Source organism: Clupea harengus, chromosome 2 (assembly GCF_900700415.2).
Source record: "Clupea harengus chromosome 2, Ch_v2.0.2, whole genome shotgun sequence".
In the NCBI taxonomy this organism is placed as follows: domain Eukaryota; kingdom Metazoa; phylum Chordata; class Actinopteri; order Clupeiformes; family Clupeidae; genus Clupea; species Clupea harengus.
In genome coordinates this window covers 18321939-18339287 of record NC_045153.1, presented here as the reverse complement: position 1 = coordinate 18339287, position 17349 = coordinate 18321939, and the positions used below count along the sequence as shown (strand labels likewise).

At 41.8% G+C, this 17349-nt stretch overlaps 3 protein-coding genes across 4 annotated transcripts; all 3 read right to left on the bottom strand.

The window, feature by feature from the left end:
* Positions 1 to 4048: 4048 nt before the first annotated feature.
* Positions 4049 to 6399, bottom strand: LOC105893138 (gamma-crystallin M3-like). Its single transcript, XM_031577924.1, has 3 exons — positions 6270 to 6399; positions 4665 to 4924; positions 4049 to 4403 (listed from the first exon to the last, which is right to left on the bottom strand). Exons 1-3 carry the CDS (start codon positions 6397 to 6399, stop codon positions 4131 to 4133), a joined length of 663 nt encoding a protein of 220 aa, XP_031433784.1. The 3' UTR covers positions 4049 to 4130.
* Positions 6400 to 9850: 3451 nt separating this feature from the next.
* Positions 9851 to 11736, bottom strand: crygm5 (crystallin, gamma M5). Of its 2 annotated transcripts, XM_012819488.1 has the most exons (4): positions 11715 to 11736; positions 10766 to 10782; positions 10344 to 10592; positions 9851 to 10126 (listed from the first exon to the last, which is right to left on the bottom strand). In XM_012819488.1, the coding sequence occupies exons 2-4, from the start codon at positions 10772 to 10774 to the stop codon at positions 9851 to 9853; spliced, it is 534 nt and encodes a 177-aa protein (XP_012674942.1). In that variant the 5' UTR covers positions 10775 to 10782; positions 11715 to 11736. The 2 variants fall into 2 exon arrangements, with proteins under 2 accessions (XP_012674942.1, XP_031434742.1); XM_031578882.1 differs by lacking the exons at positions 10766 to 10782; positions 11715 to 11736 and having other exon boundaries at positions 10344 to 10607.
* A 3537-nt stretch (positions 11737 to 15273) lies between these two features.
* On the bottom strand, positions 15274 to 16814 carry LOC105892902 (gamma-crystallin M3-like). The gene is made up of 2 exons (XM_031578871.2): positions 16156 to 16814; positions 15274 to 15745 (listed from the first exon to the last, which is right to left on the bottom strand). The coding sequence occupies exons 1-2, from the start codon at positions 16345 to 16347 to the stop codon at positions 15467 to 15469; spliced, it is 471 nt and encodes a 156-aa protein (XP_031434731.1). The 5' UTR covers positions 16348 to 16814; the 3' UTR covers positions 15274 to 15466.
* Positions 16815 to 17349: the final 535 nt, after the last annotated feature.

The window sequence follows — 17349 nt, the reverse complement described above, 5'->3', positions numbered from 1 at the left end:
GTAGGGGAGTGCCAGGTGTGTGTGATTCGTGATTTTGAGATGGGAATGATGTGCAGCTAGGAGTGCGAACGTGACTAATGTGGAGACGAGACGTGCAGCTGGGAGAGTGAGTGAGAATGTGCTGAAGGGGGCGTGGCCGGAGCGGATGTCGGCACAGACGTGACATCCCCCCCCTCCCCCCCTCCAGGAGCCGCTCCTGAGGGCAGGGGTCCCCATGTCGGACAAGAAAGTCACGTAAGACCTGGGGTCGTGAGCACGGACTCTGGGTAAGGCAGACATTGGATCCAGGAGGCACAGAACTCTGGGATATGTAGGCTTCGATGACATCGGGAAACCAGCAGGAGCGGCAAAAAGGGGGGTATCCACACCTGCACCTGGAGCATACGGACGTCCTGGCCCACCGGGGTCAGGGGTCTCTTGTGCCATGCCATAGCATTGACGGGGCTGTGGCACTTGGGACTTGAACACCTGGGACAGAGACACCTGGGATACCTGGGACAGAGACACCTGGGATACCTGGGACAGGGACACCTGGGATACCTGGGATAGGGACACCTGGGATACCTGGGACTGCAGGGTCTGGGGCGCCTGGGACTGCAGGATCGTCTACGGCTCTCGGGAGCAATGAGGGATTCGCGGGGCTGGCCGTCTCGGGCATAAACTCTGTCCGTGTAGCGACGAGACCAGACAACGGAGTGAGGCAAGTGAAGAGTATATTTAGGGAAGGTGTGTGTGGTTCGTGATTATGAGATGGGAATGATGTGCAGCTAGGAGTGCGAGTGAGAGTGTGCTGAAAGGGGTGTGGCCAGAGCGGATGTCGGCACAGACGTGACACTGTGTGAGGGTAATGTTCAATTGGCCCACTTAAATGCATGTGGTAGGCTCTAATTACTTAAAGCTAGTGAAGGGGAGAGGATGATTGAGGTTGCTTGGATGTGCACATTAGCCTCTGATAGCCTTTTATACACCTTCTGAATGGCATGAGGCAATAAGATGAGTGGTCACACAAGTCCATCTTCTGAAGTTTGGCCCACATTGTATCTTAACTTGGCCAAGGCCTACTTTAAAGGAAAGGAGCCTCCCGAGCCTTTAAACGTGCACTTAAGACATACCTCATTGTGTTACCTCCTGGTATGAAATGCACCGTACAAATAAAGTTTGAATTGAGTCTGCAGCAGGGAAGTGACCAACCTCACAATATATTGTAAAATAAAATTTCAAGCAATGCAGTCATTGAGTTCAATAGGTTATTGTAGTTTTTTTTTTTTTTTTACTTATTTTTATTTCCTTTTCTCAAATGCTGTCGTACAGTACAGGTGCATCTCAGAAAATTAAAATATCATGGAAAAGTTCATTTTTTTCTCTAATTTAATTAAAAAAGTGACACCTTCATATATTATAGAATCCTTACACATAAAGTGGCATGTTTCAAGCCTTTTTAGTTTTAATCTGGATGATTATGATTTACAGCTTATGGAAATCAAAAATCCAGTTTCTCAAAATATTAGAATAAAACATTTACAATATAGAAATGTTGGCCTGAGAAGAGCTCTAATCAGCTAATTAACTCAAAACACTCATCGACTGCATCAATGCGGCGTGACAGGGAGGCAATCAGCCTTTGGCACTGCTGAGTTGTTATGGAAGCCCTGGTTGCTTTAATAGCGGCCTTCAGCTCGTCTGTATTGTTGGGTCTGGTGGATCACATTTTACTCTCGACACAAAAACACAGTGGACCAACACCAGCAGATGACATGGCACCCCAAATCATCACTGACTGTGGAAACTTCACACTGGACTTCAAGCAACTTGGATTCTGTGCCTCTCCACTCTTTCTCCAGACTCTGGGACCTTGATTTCCAAATGAAATGCAAAATTTCCACTGAGCAACTGTCCCGTTCTTTTTCTCCTTTGCTCAGGTAAGGCGCTGCTGACGTTGTCTCTGGTTCAGGAGTGGCTTGACAATAGGAATGCGACAATGCGAATTGTAGCCCATTCCTGGACACGTCTGTGCATGGTGGCTCTTGATGCACTGACTCCAGCCTCAGCCCACTCCTTGTGAAGCTCCCCTAAGTTCTTGAATCAGCTTTGCTTGACAATCCACTCAAGGCTGTGGTCATCCCTGTTGCTTGTGCGCCGTTTCCTACGACACTTTTCTCCTCCAGCCAACTTTTCACGAATATGCTTTAATACAGCACTCTGCGAACAGTAAGCCCTTTCAGCAATGACTTTCTGTGGCTTACCCTCCTCATGGAGGGTGTCAATGAGTGTCTTCTGGACAACTGTCAAGTCAGTAGTCTTCCCCATGATTTTGGTTGTGTGTACTGAACCAGACTGAGACATTGAGTTAATTAGCTGTTCAGAGCTCTTCTCAGGTTGACATTTCTGTATTTGAGATTCTTTATTCTAATATTTTGAGAAACTGGATTTTTGGTGCCGTTCCCTTCTGTTCAGTGCAGGTGCCTTAAATTCTGTGATAGTTATTTCATCCTTTTTACACTATGATGCCAGCGTTACTTCTCCAACAAACTATCTAATGTTAGGAAGGGGACACTCTTTGTGAACATGCGTTTATTGTGGACAGGGACGTTTGGTTGCCATGGCACTGGGGGCAGCTTGCGCTCAAGAGGCTATAACGTCAAAATAAACATGGAAGGTGAAATGAATATGCTGCTCTGTCTCTACAATTTACTTAGTTAAGTTAGTGTACTTCAGGTACAAGTACTTTTCCTGAATAGATACGCGCAGAAGGCGAGCACTGTACTCGGTGTGCTTGAACGATGGGTGGAAAAGGCATAGAGTACGGTTAAAACCATACATAGAGCGGCGATTCTGGGTAAGAACTGGCCGAACAGCTAGCTGGTGGGAAACATTTTTATATGCCTATATTAAATGATATATCAAATATAAACATTTAAACAAATAACATTTCTGATGTTCGTATTTTTTTATTTAAATGAATTGCATCAAATTTCTTTAGGCGCACTTTCGGATCTCCTCCCATTTCTTTGCGACGAACACCCACTTTCCCTTATACCCTCCCAGCAGCGGGCAATCGACGTTTTTACTCAAGTGCGTCGCCTTTGCAAATACGGTCCCATGCCTTTACCCGCATTTTGCGCAGAAATTACGCCTGAAGTGGGAGCAATTCTGTTAGTAAATGAGGCCCTAAATATCTAAATGTCCCATTCATCAATCTTTATTCCCTTTTACCTTGTAACCCACTCTCTTGTGACCTGTAACTCTCCTTGCTGCTATTATACCTGAATTTCCTTACAGGGATTAATAAAGGTTTATCTTATCTTATCTTATCTAAATGTCCCATTCAGCAATCTTCTGCATGACCAGACCGTTAAAGTAACTCTTAAAGTGCCTGATAGATTTGTGATGCTATTTGTTATTAAGTACTGGGCTGCATTGAGCCTGCTATGGTTTTTAGGCTGTGACTACCCAGATTTCTTGACTAATTTCTTCACTTCTGTCCCTAGTCCTTCAATTTCTTGTGAATGTTCCTGGTTAGGGTGGTCTTATTTATTGGTATGGTATAGCTACACTTGTGTTGATCATACATATCATGCAATGATTGCCATTATTATTTGAGTTAATTAGAGTTAGAGTAATTGAGGTAATTAGAGTTTTTAGAGTTAGAGTAATTACGGTAATTAGAGTTTATTTTGTCAGGATTTGTTTTCTTTTCACCTATGTACCTATGGCCGTAACTGTGCTAATGAATGTTATTTGCACAACCATCTCCAGTTTAGCTTGAACTATGCCTCCTATCGTTTCTCAATACTTGCATCTGGTCTTGGTGTATTTTGTTTTGGTGACTAAATTATCTTCAACTAACCTTTCTAAATGTGACCACCTTTAAAGTTTACTCTGAACTTGTCTTTCATGGGACTATTATGTTCCTCATGACGGATATTTGTTTTATTGTAGTTATCAATTATCTTCCTCCATTTCTATCTAGATGCTAAGCTGTTTAATTGTACTTGCTTCAATAAGGCAAAGTAATCAAAATAAATCATTGCTGCTTGATAAAAACAGATTTGACATTTGAAGTCAGATTTTTTAATAAACTTTACATGGGAACTAAATTATTACTTCCACTATAACCATATATGTGACATCTAACAAGAATCCATGATGCGTCTGATGGAGCTAACTTTCATGGTAATACCCATGTCCCTGAAACTCCTATGATCACCAGGCATCAGGTACATCATCCTGCCTCTGAAGTGGGGCTGCTCATACATGAGCCAGTGGCCTTCCATCACGTTGCAGGACTGGCAGTCGGCCATGCGGAAACGCTCCTGGATAGATTCACAGTCCTCCATCAGCTCCATAGACTGACCCACGAAGTTCTCCCTCTCGTAGATCTTCATTCTGAAAGTTCCTCTGTGCTGTAGTTGGAGGACATAGATGTCAAAGCCATTAGGAGCTATTTTTAACATACATACTGTTAAACTTTTTTGCCTAATATGGCAATTGAATAATGCAGGTTGCCTATGTGATTTGTAAAAAAAAAAAAATTAAAAAGGGTGATTGGTTGTAATATTTTGCTGCACATTTAAATGGCATCTTAATTCAGAATTCAGCACTAAATTGATCCAAAAGATCCTAATGTTGAATCGAATCAAATGTATACAGTGAAAATGGTTTACCATGGGGATCATACGACAGGAGCGGATGGAGTCACTCAGTCCCATACGCTGGAAGTCAGAGTACTCGCCCCTCCTCATGAAGAACTGGCTACCGATGTAGTTGGGACGCTCGTACACCATGAAGCAGCCACTGTCCACCCTGCAGGATTGACAACGGCTGAGGTAGGAGGACACATCAGCACAGTCGCTCATGCACTCATGGGAGCGACCCTGGAAGTTTCTCTCCTCGTAGAAGATGATCTGCAAAGAAACACAAAGATCTCACAGTTCATACCTTTGTGGGATAAAATACTGTTATGCTAGAGTAGACGGCAGCTAAATGTATCCTTCTTGAATTTTAGGATTTAACATTACTGGGATTGACTGAATGAATTGAATTTCATATTCTGCTTCTCATTTCATATTGTTTCAATGAATGTAATATTTTCTATCTTAAGTCATCTTGGCTCCACAAAACATGGTGCCACTACCGCTCTTTAGAAAAGAGCTGAAATCAACTTTGTGTACATATTAAACATATTTTCAAAAGCAGTGCCATCCAATTTAATTAAATGAATTAACAGTTCAGTCTTTCAATCCCCTAATTACAACTATGTGATGTACTTCGTCTAAATGTAAAATGTAAAATGTCTTACTCTGCCCATGGTGATAGATGGTCGTATCTCACAGATGATGCCATTACGTTGCCCTTCTGGCCATATTTATACTGAACATCATTCCTGACCTACTGCTGTACCTTTGTCTGAAAGTCCTGAGTCATCAGCCCAATCGTGTTGTACTGGGGCCTGTTTTTCAAAGCAGAACCCAAAGGGTTATTATTTGGCATTGAATGCGTTTAGAACTAACGGCTTCTTTCCATATTGTCTGTTGTGCACTGTAGAAAATTCCCCTTACAAAAAGAGCTGTCTGAATATGGAGGCTGTTTCTGATGTGCTCTATGCTGGGAAACTGATAATGTACAGATCATGCATAGACAAGCCCAGATGATTAAACTTGGCCCTCTGCCATGTACTCTTACTAGATGTTGTGGATTATGGACTGATTTATATATTTGCAATACATTTTTAAGTAATGATTAACAGGGGTGCACGGGGAGGGGTAATATCTCTGATGGGGAGGCCTGCCGTGCCCCTGTTAGGACAGCTTGCACACCTTTGATTTGACTTGACTTGTCTTCTGTTTTGCCAGTGGATTGTAGATGGACTCAGGCGAGAGAGTCAGGCCTATGAGCTGCACAACTCACTTTAATCCAAGTCTTTGTGCAAGTCATAGTAATAGTCATCAACTAACCCTCCAAGTCCTGTGGGCATATGTAAGCGATGAAGTGCCATGTGTGGGTTCTCTGGCAGCCGTAGCCCCATTGTGAGTGAGCGAGACTCGGCGAGCTGGGGAGGATGAGATGTGTGAAAGTTTCAGTTTCTTCTGGAGTACAAGAAGTAACGAAGAAAGACGTGCAACGGGAGTTGGTTTTGCTGTCAAGACCACGCTTGTTAGCAAGCTAGCTGGGCTCCCAAAAGGTGTGAATGACCTATGACCTATGACGCTTAAGCTCCACCTGCTACCAGGCAAACGGCATGCCACCATTGTCACTGCCTATGCACAAACCATGACCGACCCCGACGCAGTCAAGGACAAGTTTTACGAAGAAGTACATGTCATTGCCTTTTGCCTCATCAGTCTTGGTATAGAACACTGCAACAGCAACAGTCTTCTTCTTCAGATGTGTGCTGAACATTAACTTTTGATCACCAACACAGTCTTCTGCCTTCTACCCATTACAGGATATAATGGATGCTCCCTTGGTCCAAGCACTGACATCTTATTGATTACATCATTGTCATTGCCTTTGAAAAAAAGGAATGTACAGCAAAGACTATGGAAATGCAAGGCTCTTGGCTGAGCAGGAAAGGTGATGAGGTCCATGGTTATGCAGACAGGTATGACATGAAATACTTTTACAAATTACTGAAGGACGTCAATGGCCCCATATCATCAGGATCATCCCCTCTTCTCAGTACAGATAGGAACACACTGATCACTGACAAAAACTAAATTCTGGTGGGCATTGTCCTTCACACATCAATGATGCAGCAATCAATCATCTTCCTCAAGCTGCCGTCAATTAAACTGGACGACCCACCAACCCTTGCTGAGACTCAGTCAGTGAAATGTCTGCTCTCCAAGGGCAAAGCTCCTGGCTCAGACTCAATCCCAGCTGAAATATATAAGCAAACCGGCCCAGCGTTAACTGAAAGCTTCACCGGCTCTTTCTACAGTCGTGAGAGGAGGAAGCGATTCCACAGGATTTCAGGGATGCGACAATCATTCACTTGAACAAGCGCAAGGGCAACCACCAGGTATGCGTATTTTGAAAATGAACACGAGACCATCAACTTGGTGTTTGCTGCAAGACAACTTCAGGAGAAATGTCAGGAACAGAATACTGACCTGTACTCCACTTTTGTTGATCTCACCTATCTTTCGAGACAGTCAGCAGGGAAGGACTGTAAAAAATCATGAAAAAAAGTTGGACTGCCCTGGATAGTCAATCAAGATTGTATGGCAATTCCACGATGGCATGCAAGCAAGAGTTCAAGACAACGGTGAGACATCAGAGCCCTTTCCTGTCACCAGTGGTGTCAAATGCATGATGTTCACGCTGATGTTTTCTCCCATGCTGACTGTTAGGTGAAAATTCACTCAAGTTATCTCAGGACTGGAGTTGTAGATTAGTATATTTATTCAGCAACAATTGTCAACTCTGAAGCCATAAATGTTTCTAATGTCAGCAAGAATAGCCACGCTCGACTAAAAGTCCTTTCGTGTCATCCCAACTGCGTTTATTGTAATCCAAGGATGTCAGTTTTACATAGGATCGAACAAGCACAGTTTGACCCTTCTTATCACCTCTGACCTCACTCAAACATAGACAAAAGGTTCCTTCTCTTACGCATATAGCTCTTACACATATGCAGACTAGGTGGCGTCAACACCTAATAATCTTAGTAACCCACACACAGAAACACAGAAAAGCCATTTTCCTGCTTACATAAGCACATGATTCATACAAGGTAATTATTAATACAAGTCACTTGATTAATACTGTACATTCTTAAGTCATTAACAAGTGTTTTGAAATTAATTATATCACTTACTAATGCTTTTAAGGATGATGATGCTAGGATTTGACATAAGATGTTGCACTGACGATTAGCTTTTCAACCTTAGGAGGCTTAAAGTGAAAACCTAGGTCATAACAGGTACCATTCGGGACTCCTGTTTGGTGACAACTGCTTACCAGCTCAACACAGTATTGATGATTTCTCTCCAACAGCACAGAGGAAGCTGAAGTAATGCACCAGCCAGCCCCCGGGAAAGCATATTTGGAGCCCAACATCAGTGAATATGACTGACCATCGATAAAAAGTTCACCCAACTTCACTAGTTCACCAGCACACTGTCCCGAAACGTCACCGCTGCGAAGTGAGCCCCAGGATTGCTAAAGCTAACACTGCCTTTGGCAAGCTATACCCCAATATTTGCAACAGAGGTGGTATTAACCTGCAAACTAAACTGAAGGTGTACAAGGCTGTCATTATTACTACACTGTATGCCTGTGAATCCTGGACAGTGTACCGGCCCCATGCCATAAAACTGAACCACTTCTGCACAGTCTCCCTGAGAAAACACTTTAATTCCTTGTCCTTACTGTCCCTTAACAGTCCGGGCTCACTTTGGCCTCACCTGTGAAGTTTATAGATTTATATTTATATTGGTTACAAAAGTATTTACTTTAGAAAGCTGGTTAAAGGCATGCATAATGTGGATCACTAGTATTGAGATTTCATGTTTGTTTTTTTTTTCTCTTGGTAGTTACAGATACTTAAACACTTAAATTGCATTTCTTTCTTGAGCACAGCAGTACAAGGTGGTACAATGTAGAGGTTAATCCAGAAGGCATTTATGTCAGACGTGTTCGATTCTTTTCTGCATGCTTTTAGAAAGAAAAATAAATAATCTAAGTTGACACTTAAAAATTGTGATGTGAACACAAATGAAGCCCCCCAAAAAATAGATAATAATAAATAATACAAAATTAATAATTTGTCATATTTTTCTGTAGCCCACTGTATGTATAACTTGTGAGCCATCTCTTCATGCTTATAAATTATGGGATATTATTTTTGCATGAGTCTGTTGGGACCCAATGTATGAATTTTCATTTTGGCTTAACATCCAAACAATATTTGTTTTCAACCATGATATAGTCATAATATAGGTGTGATGTTTAGTGAGTGGTGTATGAAACCTTGATTTATGTCCCAAATCATTTTTGTTCCAGATTTTCTTCCCCAGTGATCTGGTAGTTAAAGGCAGTTGTAAGATGCACCAACAAAACAAATGTTAAAGACATTTTGTCACGTCCTGCACTGGTTTTTATCTGTTCCTTGTTTTGGACATTTATTTTGTAATAGTCATGTGTGTTTTCTTCCTGTTAGCCAAGTGGTTTGTTGTGCCTCTGTTCACGCCCCACTTGTTACTGCCTGGTGTGTGTCTCATTGATCCCTGTCCACCTGTGTCTTGTTATGTATCTTATCTCTGTACGGTTAGTCCTGTGGATTTAAGCCCTTGGTTTTCTCCAGTTCTCCAGTTTTCTCCAGTTCTCTGTCAATGTCTGTGTTAACGTCACGCTGTAATTGCACCATTCCTGTTTGCACCTGTTTATTCCCTGTCATGAGTAAAAATTCCCCTATGTGATTTCAAAGTTTGCCTTGAGTGTCATGCATTTGGGTCCCGCCCTATAGCAGTGTTACACATTCTCTTTGGACTACCTTAACCTCTTTCCTTAGAGGTATCTTGTAACTTTGAGCAAATGTTTGCATTTCTATTGATACATTTCTAACCAAAACAGTTAACATGACTAGCAATTGACTCAGACTTGATCTGGACTAAGTTTGACATTGTGTATCGTGTAAAGCTTAAAGTATTTTTGAAAATCTAATAAAAAGTATTTGCTCCTCATAGACTATATTATCACTTCTTTGTTATGTGTTTCCCCTCTTTAAACCTTGGTTTACCTTAATTTCTAAATTAAAACAGCTAAAGAGGATGTTCTTTGACAGAAAAGTTAGATTTATTCAACTTGGTTGAGGTACACGTATCATCACATAATGATGCGAAAAGCTTTAACAAGACTCCATAATGCGTCTAATAGACCCAATCCTCATGGGCCCCATTCCCATGTCCCTGAAGCTTCTGTACTCGCCAGGCCTCATGTACATCATCCTGCCCCTGTAGTTGGGCTGCTCGTACATGAGCCAGTGGCCCTCCATCACATTGCAGGACTGGCAGTCAGACATGCGGAAACGCTCCTGGATGGAGTCACAGTCGTCCATGAGCTCATGCATCTGCCCACTGAAGTTCTCCTTCTCGAAAATCCTCATGCGGAAGGTTCCTCTGTGCTGTTGTAGAATGAAACCATCAAGTCAATCCATTAGGCAAGTTAAAAAAACACACTGTTTTTCGACACTAAAATTACCTTTTTTGAGGCAAAATGGCTTATTCATCGTAGGGTTTCAGCATAAAAGAGGCTCTTTGGCTAATGGGACTGTCTAGAGTTTTTACGTTCTGTCCCATACCAGCCTTTCATGTTGGCATGACCAAACAAAATCGACGTACCATTGGAATCATGCGGCAGGATCTGACGCAGTCACTCATACTCATGCCCATCAGTCGCTGGTTGTCAGGATAGTCTCCTCTCCTGGCCAGCATCTGGTGACCCATGTAGTTAGGGCGTTCGTAGACCATGAAGCAGCCGCTCTCAACCCTGCAGGAGTTGCAGCGGCTGAGGTAGGAGGTCAGCTCAGCACAGTCGCTGCTGGTCTCATAGGAGCGACCCTGGAAGTTCTTGTCCTCGTAGAAGATGATCTGAATAGAAAACATAATCACTGATCAATGACAGTCTTCACAGCAGAACACATATAGACTCTGTGAAGCGAAGGGACTTGAGAGTCCATTGATATTCATTAGATGATGTAGAGGAGATGCACTGAAACAGGAAAAAGTCACTACAGTAGTGAAAATTATTATCGGTATACTACCCTGCCCATGATGATGTCTAATGCCTTCCACGAGAGCACTGGTAGTACTATATCAACACGTTATCACTGCTGCTTTTATACTGATCTTGATTGCTTCATGATCTATGTACCCATTGTGTAAACTCCACACTCAGCATAGCTATATAGCGGCCTATAATGTTTGTTAAAGCGGTCTGTAAGTGGTTATTATTCACAATTGTTTGCATCTGGGGCAGTGCCAGATTCTTCCTGTGTGTTCCTGGCGAACAGTGGGGGTTGGTAGGGTGGGGCGGTGTTGGTGTGGGCAGGGGGATATGGGTAGCTGCAGTCCTGGGTAGCTGCAGTCCTTTTACATATTTAACTTTAACCAGTGGTACCATGTATTTTAAAGCTGATTTATCCTTGTAATCTCTTGCAGCTGAGTGCTTTTTTATTGTGATTTTAAAAAATTGGTTTGTATCTGATAATGCAGCAACAGTAACATACTGGAAAGTTTTTTTATTCTCCCTTCCAGTTAAAATTTTTTACGATTGGATAAACACCAAAATCAAAAGTATTACCCAATTATCTAACCTTACAAAACATCGGCCCAGATTTGCACCACTATAAGCACAATGTCAGCTCACACTTTTTGCAAAACAATACACACAGTGATTTGCAAAACACTAAACACATTTCTATACATTACACACAAAAGTATATCAAGATGTCACTTCCTTGCAATTCCAAAGCACTGACTGTCAAATTACCACACCTATGTGCCAATTGGTTAAACACAGCCGTCAGGTGCGCAAACACAAGATTGCTTAATTGTAGGCACACCAATCAGGTTGAAGCACTATAAAAATGCAGCTGGTGAGTTCACCTATCTTCAACCAAAATGGAAGGAAGGAGAAGAGTGAAGGGTGAGAGGGGGAATCCACGGAAGAGGGGAAGGAGGAAGAGGCAGAGGCTGTGCCAGAGGCCGTGCCAGAGGTAGAGGTAGAGGAAGAGGAAGACCTGAAGCAGGAGGAGTTCAAAGAAGCTCAAAGAAGAAGAGGATCATTGCTTATTGTATGCACCATATCAGCACTTTTGATACCCCTTCCTGTGACATTTTACAGTAGGTTACATGTATTTTGTTCTACATAGGATTGAGGGTCAAGAACAACAAGGAGGAAGGGCACCCATTTTTACACAACAGCAAGAGAGAGAGATTGTAAACATGGTTTTGGCCAATAATGCCATAAGACTGCAAGAAGAAATCCAAGCCAACATTATTGGAGACCATGCCATTTTCCATAATGTGAATCAGGTCTCTTTGTCCACACTAGCACCCATCCTGAACAAACATCAGGTGCAGATGAAACAGATATATCGAGTGCTTTTTGAACGGAACTCGGAGAGGGTGAAACAGCTGCGGCATGAGTATGTGGAGGTATGTATTGTTCACTTTAGCACTCTGATGTTCCATACTGCACACATAACCTTTTTACATGTAAATGTACTGTATACTAAATCTATGCTGAACTACACAATCTTGTCTTTCACTGTATTTCAGAGAGGTTTAAAAATGGATGCTGAGGCAATCCCTCATGAATTTATATATATTGATGAGGCAGGGTTCAACCTCTCAAAAGTAAGAAGGAGAGGCAGAAACATAATTGGCCACAGGGCTATAATCAGTGTCCCGGGGCAACGTGGGGGTAACATCACCCTTTGCGCTGGCATTGCCCAGAATGGGGTCCTCCTCCGTCATGCCAATATGGGTCCATACAGTACACCTCACATCCTCACATTTTTGGACAGATTGTACAACATCACAGCAGTTAACAACATGCACCAGATGCAATACATTGTTATCTGGGACAATGTATCATTCCACCACTCTGCTCTGGTCCAGAACTGGTTTCAGCACCATCCGCATTTCACAATCCTATACCTGCCACCATACTCTCCATTTCTGAACCCAATTGAGGAGTTTTTCTCGGGATGGTGGTGGAGGGTTTATGATCTCCAGCCCCAGGCTCAGGTACCCCTCATTCAGGCCATGGAGGAGGCCTGTGATCAAATTGAGCCCGCAGCCATACAAGAATGGATTCGGCATTCAAGAAGATTCTTCCCTCGCTGTCTTGCGAATGGGGATATTGCCTGTGATGTCGATGAAATTCTCTGGCCAGATCCAGCTTGGCGAAGAGACAACGTGTAGCATTTTCTGTACTGTATTTTCAGCTTTTTTTAGATTTTTTTTTTTGTACTGGATACAATGTTATGTTTGTCTAATGCATGAAAACTGGGACATGTTTTTTTGTTTTTCTTGTGAATCTCCATGTTGACATGTTGACTAATTTGAGTATATGGAGAAAAATAAATTATATTTTCATCAATCTGCAGGATTGGTCTTGTGTGGTGTCTAATGTATACAAGTGTGTTTAGTGTTTTGCAAATCACTGTGTATATTGTTTTGCAAAAAGTGTGAGCAGACATTGTGCTTATAGTGGTGCAAATGTGGGCGATGTTTTGCACTTTAGCTTATAAAACAGATACAACTTGACCAACTAATTCCTATGACAAATTAAGGTTAAATGAAATAACGATTTCTTTATTTAATCATGTAACCTCAACATCATAGTTTTATGTAGGTTTGCTAAGGAGGTACATAATGAATGTAATCTTGAAATATCAAGACAATCTTGTAATATTGAAATATTGCAATATCAATGCTACTAGAAATGGCATGTTCTGAATACATCAACATTCAGAAGCATTCATTTTTTAAGGCTTATGGGAATACATTGAACAAGGAGGTGGTGGCAGCACGGTTCTCCAGAGATCCGATGTAATCATTTGCCTTCCTGGTTTGGAACTTTGGGGATGTACCAATACTACTTTTTTCTGACAGAGTACGAGTACTTACAGGTGAATAAACATCAGAGATGCTTTGCTACAAGCAGAAAACTGCAGGAGCTACGATATGGTGTTGCAGGTTCCTCCTTACGGCATATTCCTTAGTGTAAGTGTGGTGTTGGAAACCCTTCTGCATCCTCAGCAGGTATCTCAGGGTCACCAGCGATTCGCCCCTTAGCCTGGTACGCCTCGCCTGAGTGGGGCAGCGAAGATTAACCTTCACCTGCAGAAGGGTTCCAATTGCGATCTCTGGTCAGCCACAACCATCTTGAGCTGGTTTCAGCTTCCATGGCTATCTCCCTAGTGGCTTTCTTCAGATGCTTGGGTTCCAAGCCAACCCTCTGTAAGAAATAGCGCAGTGATGTTGCTGGGAAACCACAGCAGCCAACTTCGATTGGAAATAAGGTTGCGTGCCATCCTTTAAGTAGAGCCTCGTCGATCAGATCTTGGTACTTTGCTTTCTTCAGTTGGTGAGGGATGGCTAGCCTGACCTCCCATGGCACTGTGAGTTCGGCTACGATGATGGTCTTTGTGCTCCTGGATAGAAGAACCATGTCTGGTCGAAGTGAGGTTACCGCCACCTCCTCCGGAAAGACAAGTCTTCTCTTCAGATCCATTTGTGTACTTGCCAATTCCCAATATGATTCCTTAATAATTTGCCTATGCCGATGTTCTATCAATTTATCCTACCCAACTGTTTCCGGTAGGCAGGTTTGATAGGGCAGCAGAAAATGGCAGACAGTCATAAAATCCTGCTACCAGCTGTTTCCGGCAGGCAAATCTAATAAGACAATCAAAAATGACAGTGCACTTCCTGACCTCAGCCTTGAATTTAATGTAATGTTGCCATGAAGTGGTATAGCAGAAATTCGTATTCATTAATCGTATTAATTCTTCGAGTATAAGAGCACAGTATCAGCCCAATACCCAATACCGGCATCGGTGCATCCCTGGTGAACTTACTTTTTGGATTTACTCTCATCTTACATGATTCAGTTGGATAAATTGGATGCGGTGACAAAACATATTAGTTTAACATTATAACATGTTTTAAAGAGAAGCAAGAGTAATGTAATTCCAATATAATGTGATTTATTAACCTTGTCAATCCCTTTTTTATTTTTCAGTGTTCTGAACCACCGTATATGTCAATAAATAGCAGTTTTGCTGACTAATATATTAAAGACTTATATGTTATATAGTATAATATTATATTTATATTATAACTGCATGTTAGTCAATGCAATACAAGTCTGTGAACCATTATTGTGAACCATTATTCTTTCGATGATATTTTACATTGGTGGGTTATGGACATTTAACCTGAAATTTGAGGGAATGGAACTGGAATTACACAAAGCGAATGCATTGTAGGGATTGGCATTGGTGGTGCCTTGTTTGAGTCAAAGCTAAAATGACAGCAGTTGAAACGTGACCCCTTTGAGGTTGTGGTGTAATTGTTTTGCTCTGCTCTCGTGCAGCAGGGAACAGCATACACCCTCGTGCCGGTTCTGTCATGACAGTTTACCGCGTGGTTGAATGACAATGGCTGCCTGAAATTAGTTTTCATAGGGTGCAAATGAGTCAGATGTCAGAGGAAGAATGTGAGGGTGAGTGTGAGAAGAGGTCGAGCTATACCACAAGCTATGCATTTGTACCCACTAGTAAAATCAGGAAAGGCAGGTATGTTTTGTTATTACAAATGTTTTATTTGTGAATTTTGCTTGAATGTTTTTTAGATCCAAAGACAATCATTTGTAACACAGCAAAATGACTTGTCAATGAATCAGCAAGTGAATTAGAATCTTAAAGAATGACATTCTATCTCTGTCCTTGTTACTGGCACTGGTCAGTGATGCGCTTCATGCTCATGAATCTGGTGTTGCTGAATCCCATGTCTCTGAAGCTTCTGTACTCTCCAGGCCTCATGTACATCATTCTGCCTCTGAAGTGGGGCTGCTCATACATGAGCCAGTGGCCATCCATAACGTTGCAGGACTGGCAGTCAGACATACGATGGCGATCCATGATGGAGTCACAGTCATCCATCAGCTCCATACTCTGACCTCCGAAGTTCTCCTTCTCGTAGATCCTCATTCTGAAAGATCCTCTGTGCTGTAGTTAAAAGAAAACTTATTTGCTTAATGCTTGAATGGATCTAGGTGCAGGAAAGACTGAAGAATTTATCCCTGCACTTCTCGCACTCTCCACTTCTTCTTTGCACTACTGTTGCGCAACATTTCACAGCTACTGTATATAGCCATTCCGCCTTGTACATACTTTTTTAAACTCCTTAGTCCATTGCACTGTTGCACTGTTTGTTTGTTTGTTTGTATTGTATTGTATTGTATTGTATTGTATTGTATTGTATTGTGTTGTATATTTTGTGTAAGCACACTGAGAGTCACTTTACCAAGTCAAATTCCTTGTTTGTGCAAACTTACTTGGCCAATAAAACCTGATTCTGATTCTGATTCTGAAGTGATCAACAAACTAATATGGTGAATATCATGAACATTGGTTACCATGGGGATCATGCGACAGGAGCGGACGGAATCAGTCAGCCCCATGCGGGTGTAGTCGGAGTATTCGCCCCTCTTCATGAAGAACTGGTTGCCCATGAAGTTGGGACGCTCGTACACCATGAAGCAGCCGCTCTCCACTCTGCAGGAGTGGCTGCGGCTGAGGAAGGAGGACATGTCGGGGCAGTCGCTCATGCACTCATAAGAGCGCCCCTGGAAGTTCCTCTCCTCGTAAAAAATAATCTACAGAACAAAAAGCAAAAGTATGGAAGTTATCAGTTTGTAATTTCTAGTTAGAACCTTAAAAAAAGATTTCTAGTTTATTCAAACAGTTCTCCATGTAACATACTGTACCTTGCCCATGTTTGAAGGGTTGTCGACCTGGGATTCCATCCAACTGCCGTGTGTAGGCTCACGGACGCCTTTTATACCTCATTCGGACTGCAACAGGTTTTGTCATTCAAATGTCCTGAAACCTGATGAATAAGCAAGTTCACAATTTCAGTTTGTGTCCACAACAAGAGTAAGGGGCACATGAATTAGGGACTACTCATTGTGTAATCAGACTCCAATGTACATTCATGTCTTTACAGTAAATAGCATTGTGATACATTCTGAAAATATACAAGCAAATAAAGAAATTGAGAAGGTAAAACAAAAAAAAAATATTGTATCTGGATCTGGAAAGAAAACTTAAGCAGAAAAAGCAGAGGGCCAGATTTCTTTCCAATTCACAAATAACTGATTTGCAAGCAGCCATTAAATGATTCATCATTGTTTTAAAAGGACACTGATGGACCCACTTAATTTATATAGCTTGATGCTATATAAGGTCTTATAATTAAAAGCAAACATATCAACAGTTTAATGGAGAAAGTTCATTAATTCAATGTTTGTGAGCAGAAGACAAAGCTGTCGATATAAAACTTGTGATGTCTTTTGCCCTCTATGGGTTCAGCCATGTTACTACAACTTAAATGTTTTCCATTTTCAAGAGTGGATGAGCACATTTTGGACAATTGGTTTGATTATAGCCTGTGCCAAGATAGAATAGTTTTGGACTTGATCTTACCAGGAACTCAGACTGAAAGAGTGAATTTATGATAAAGAGTTAAAAAATAATTTTATGTCCTATGAAATGATTTAAAAAGTGGATACATACTACCAACAATACTCAGATGTGCAAGTGAAATCCTA

Coding starts and splice junctions, on each gene's coding strand:
- LOC105893138 (XM_031577924.1), bottom strand. CDS start 6,399: ATGTTCAGCACACATCTGAAGAAGAAGACTGTTGCTGTTGCAGTGTTC. Junction 4,925..6,269: donor CTGCGTCGGGGTCGGTCATG/GTTTGTGCATAG, acceptor ATGAACTGTGAG/ATCTTTGTGTTTCTTTGCAG. Junction 4,404..4,664: donor CCTGTCGTATGATCCCCATG/GTAAACCATTTT, acceptor CTCCAACTACAG/CACAGAGGAACTTTCAGAAT.
- crygm5 (XM_031578882.1), bottom strand. CDS start 10,607: ATGTTTTCTATTCAGATCATCTTCTACGAGGACAAGAACTTCCAGGGT. Junction 10,127..10,343: donor CCTGCCGCATGATTCCAATG/GTACGTCGATTT, acceptor ATTCTACAACAG/CACAGAGGAACCTTCCGCAT.
- LOC105892902 (XM_031578871.2), bottom strand. CDS start 16,347: ATGAGCGACTGCCCCGACATGTCCTCCTTCCTCAGCCGCAGCCACTCC. Junction 15,746..16,155: donor CCTGTCGCATGATCCCCATG/GTAACCAATGTT, acceptor TTTTAACTACAG/CACAGAGGATCTTTCAGAAT.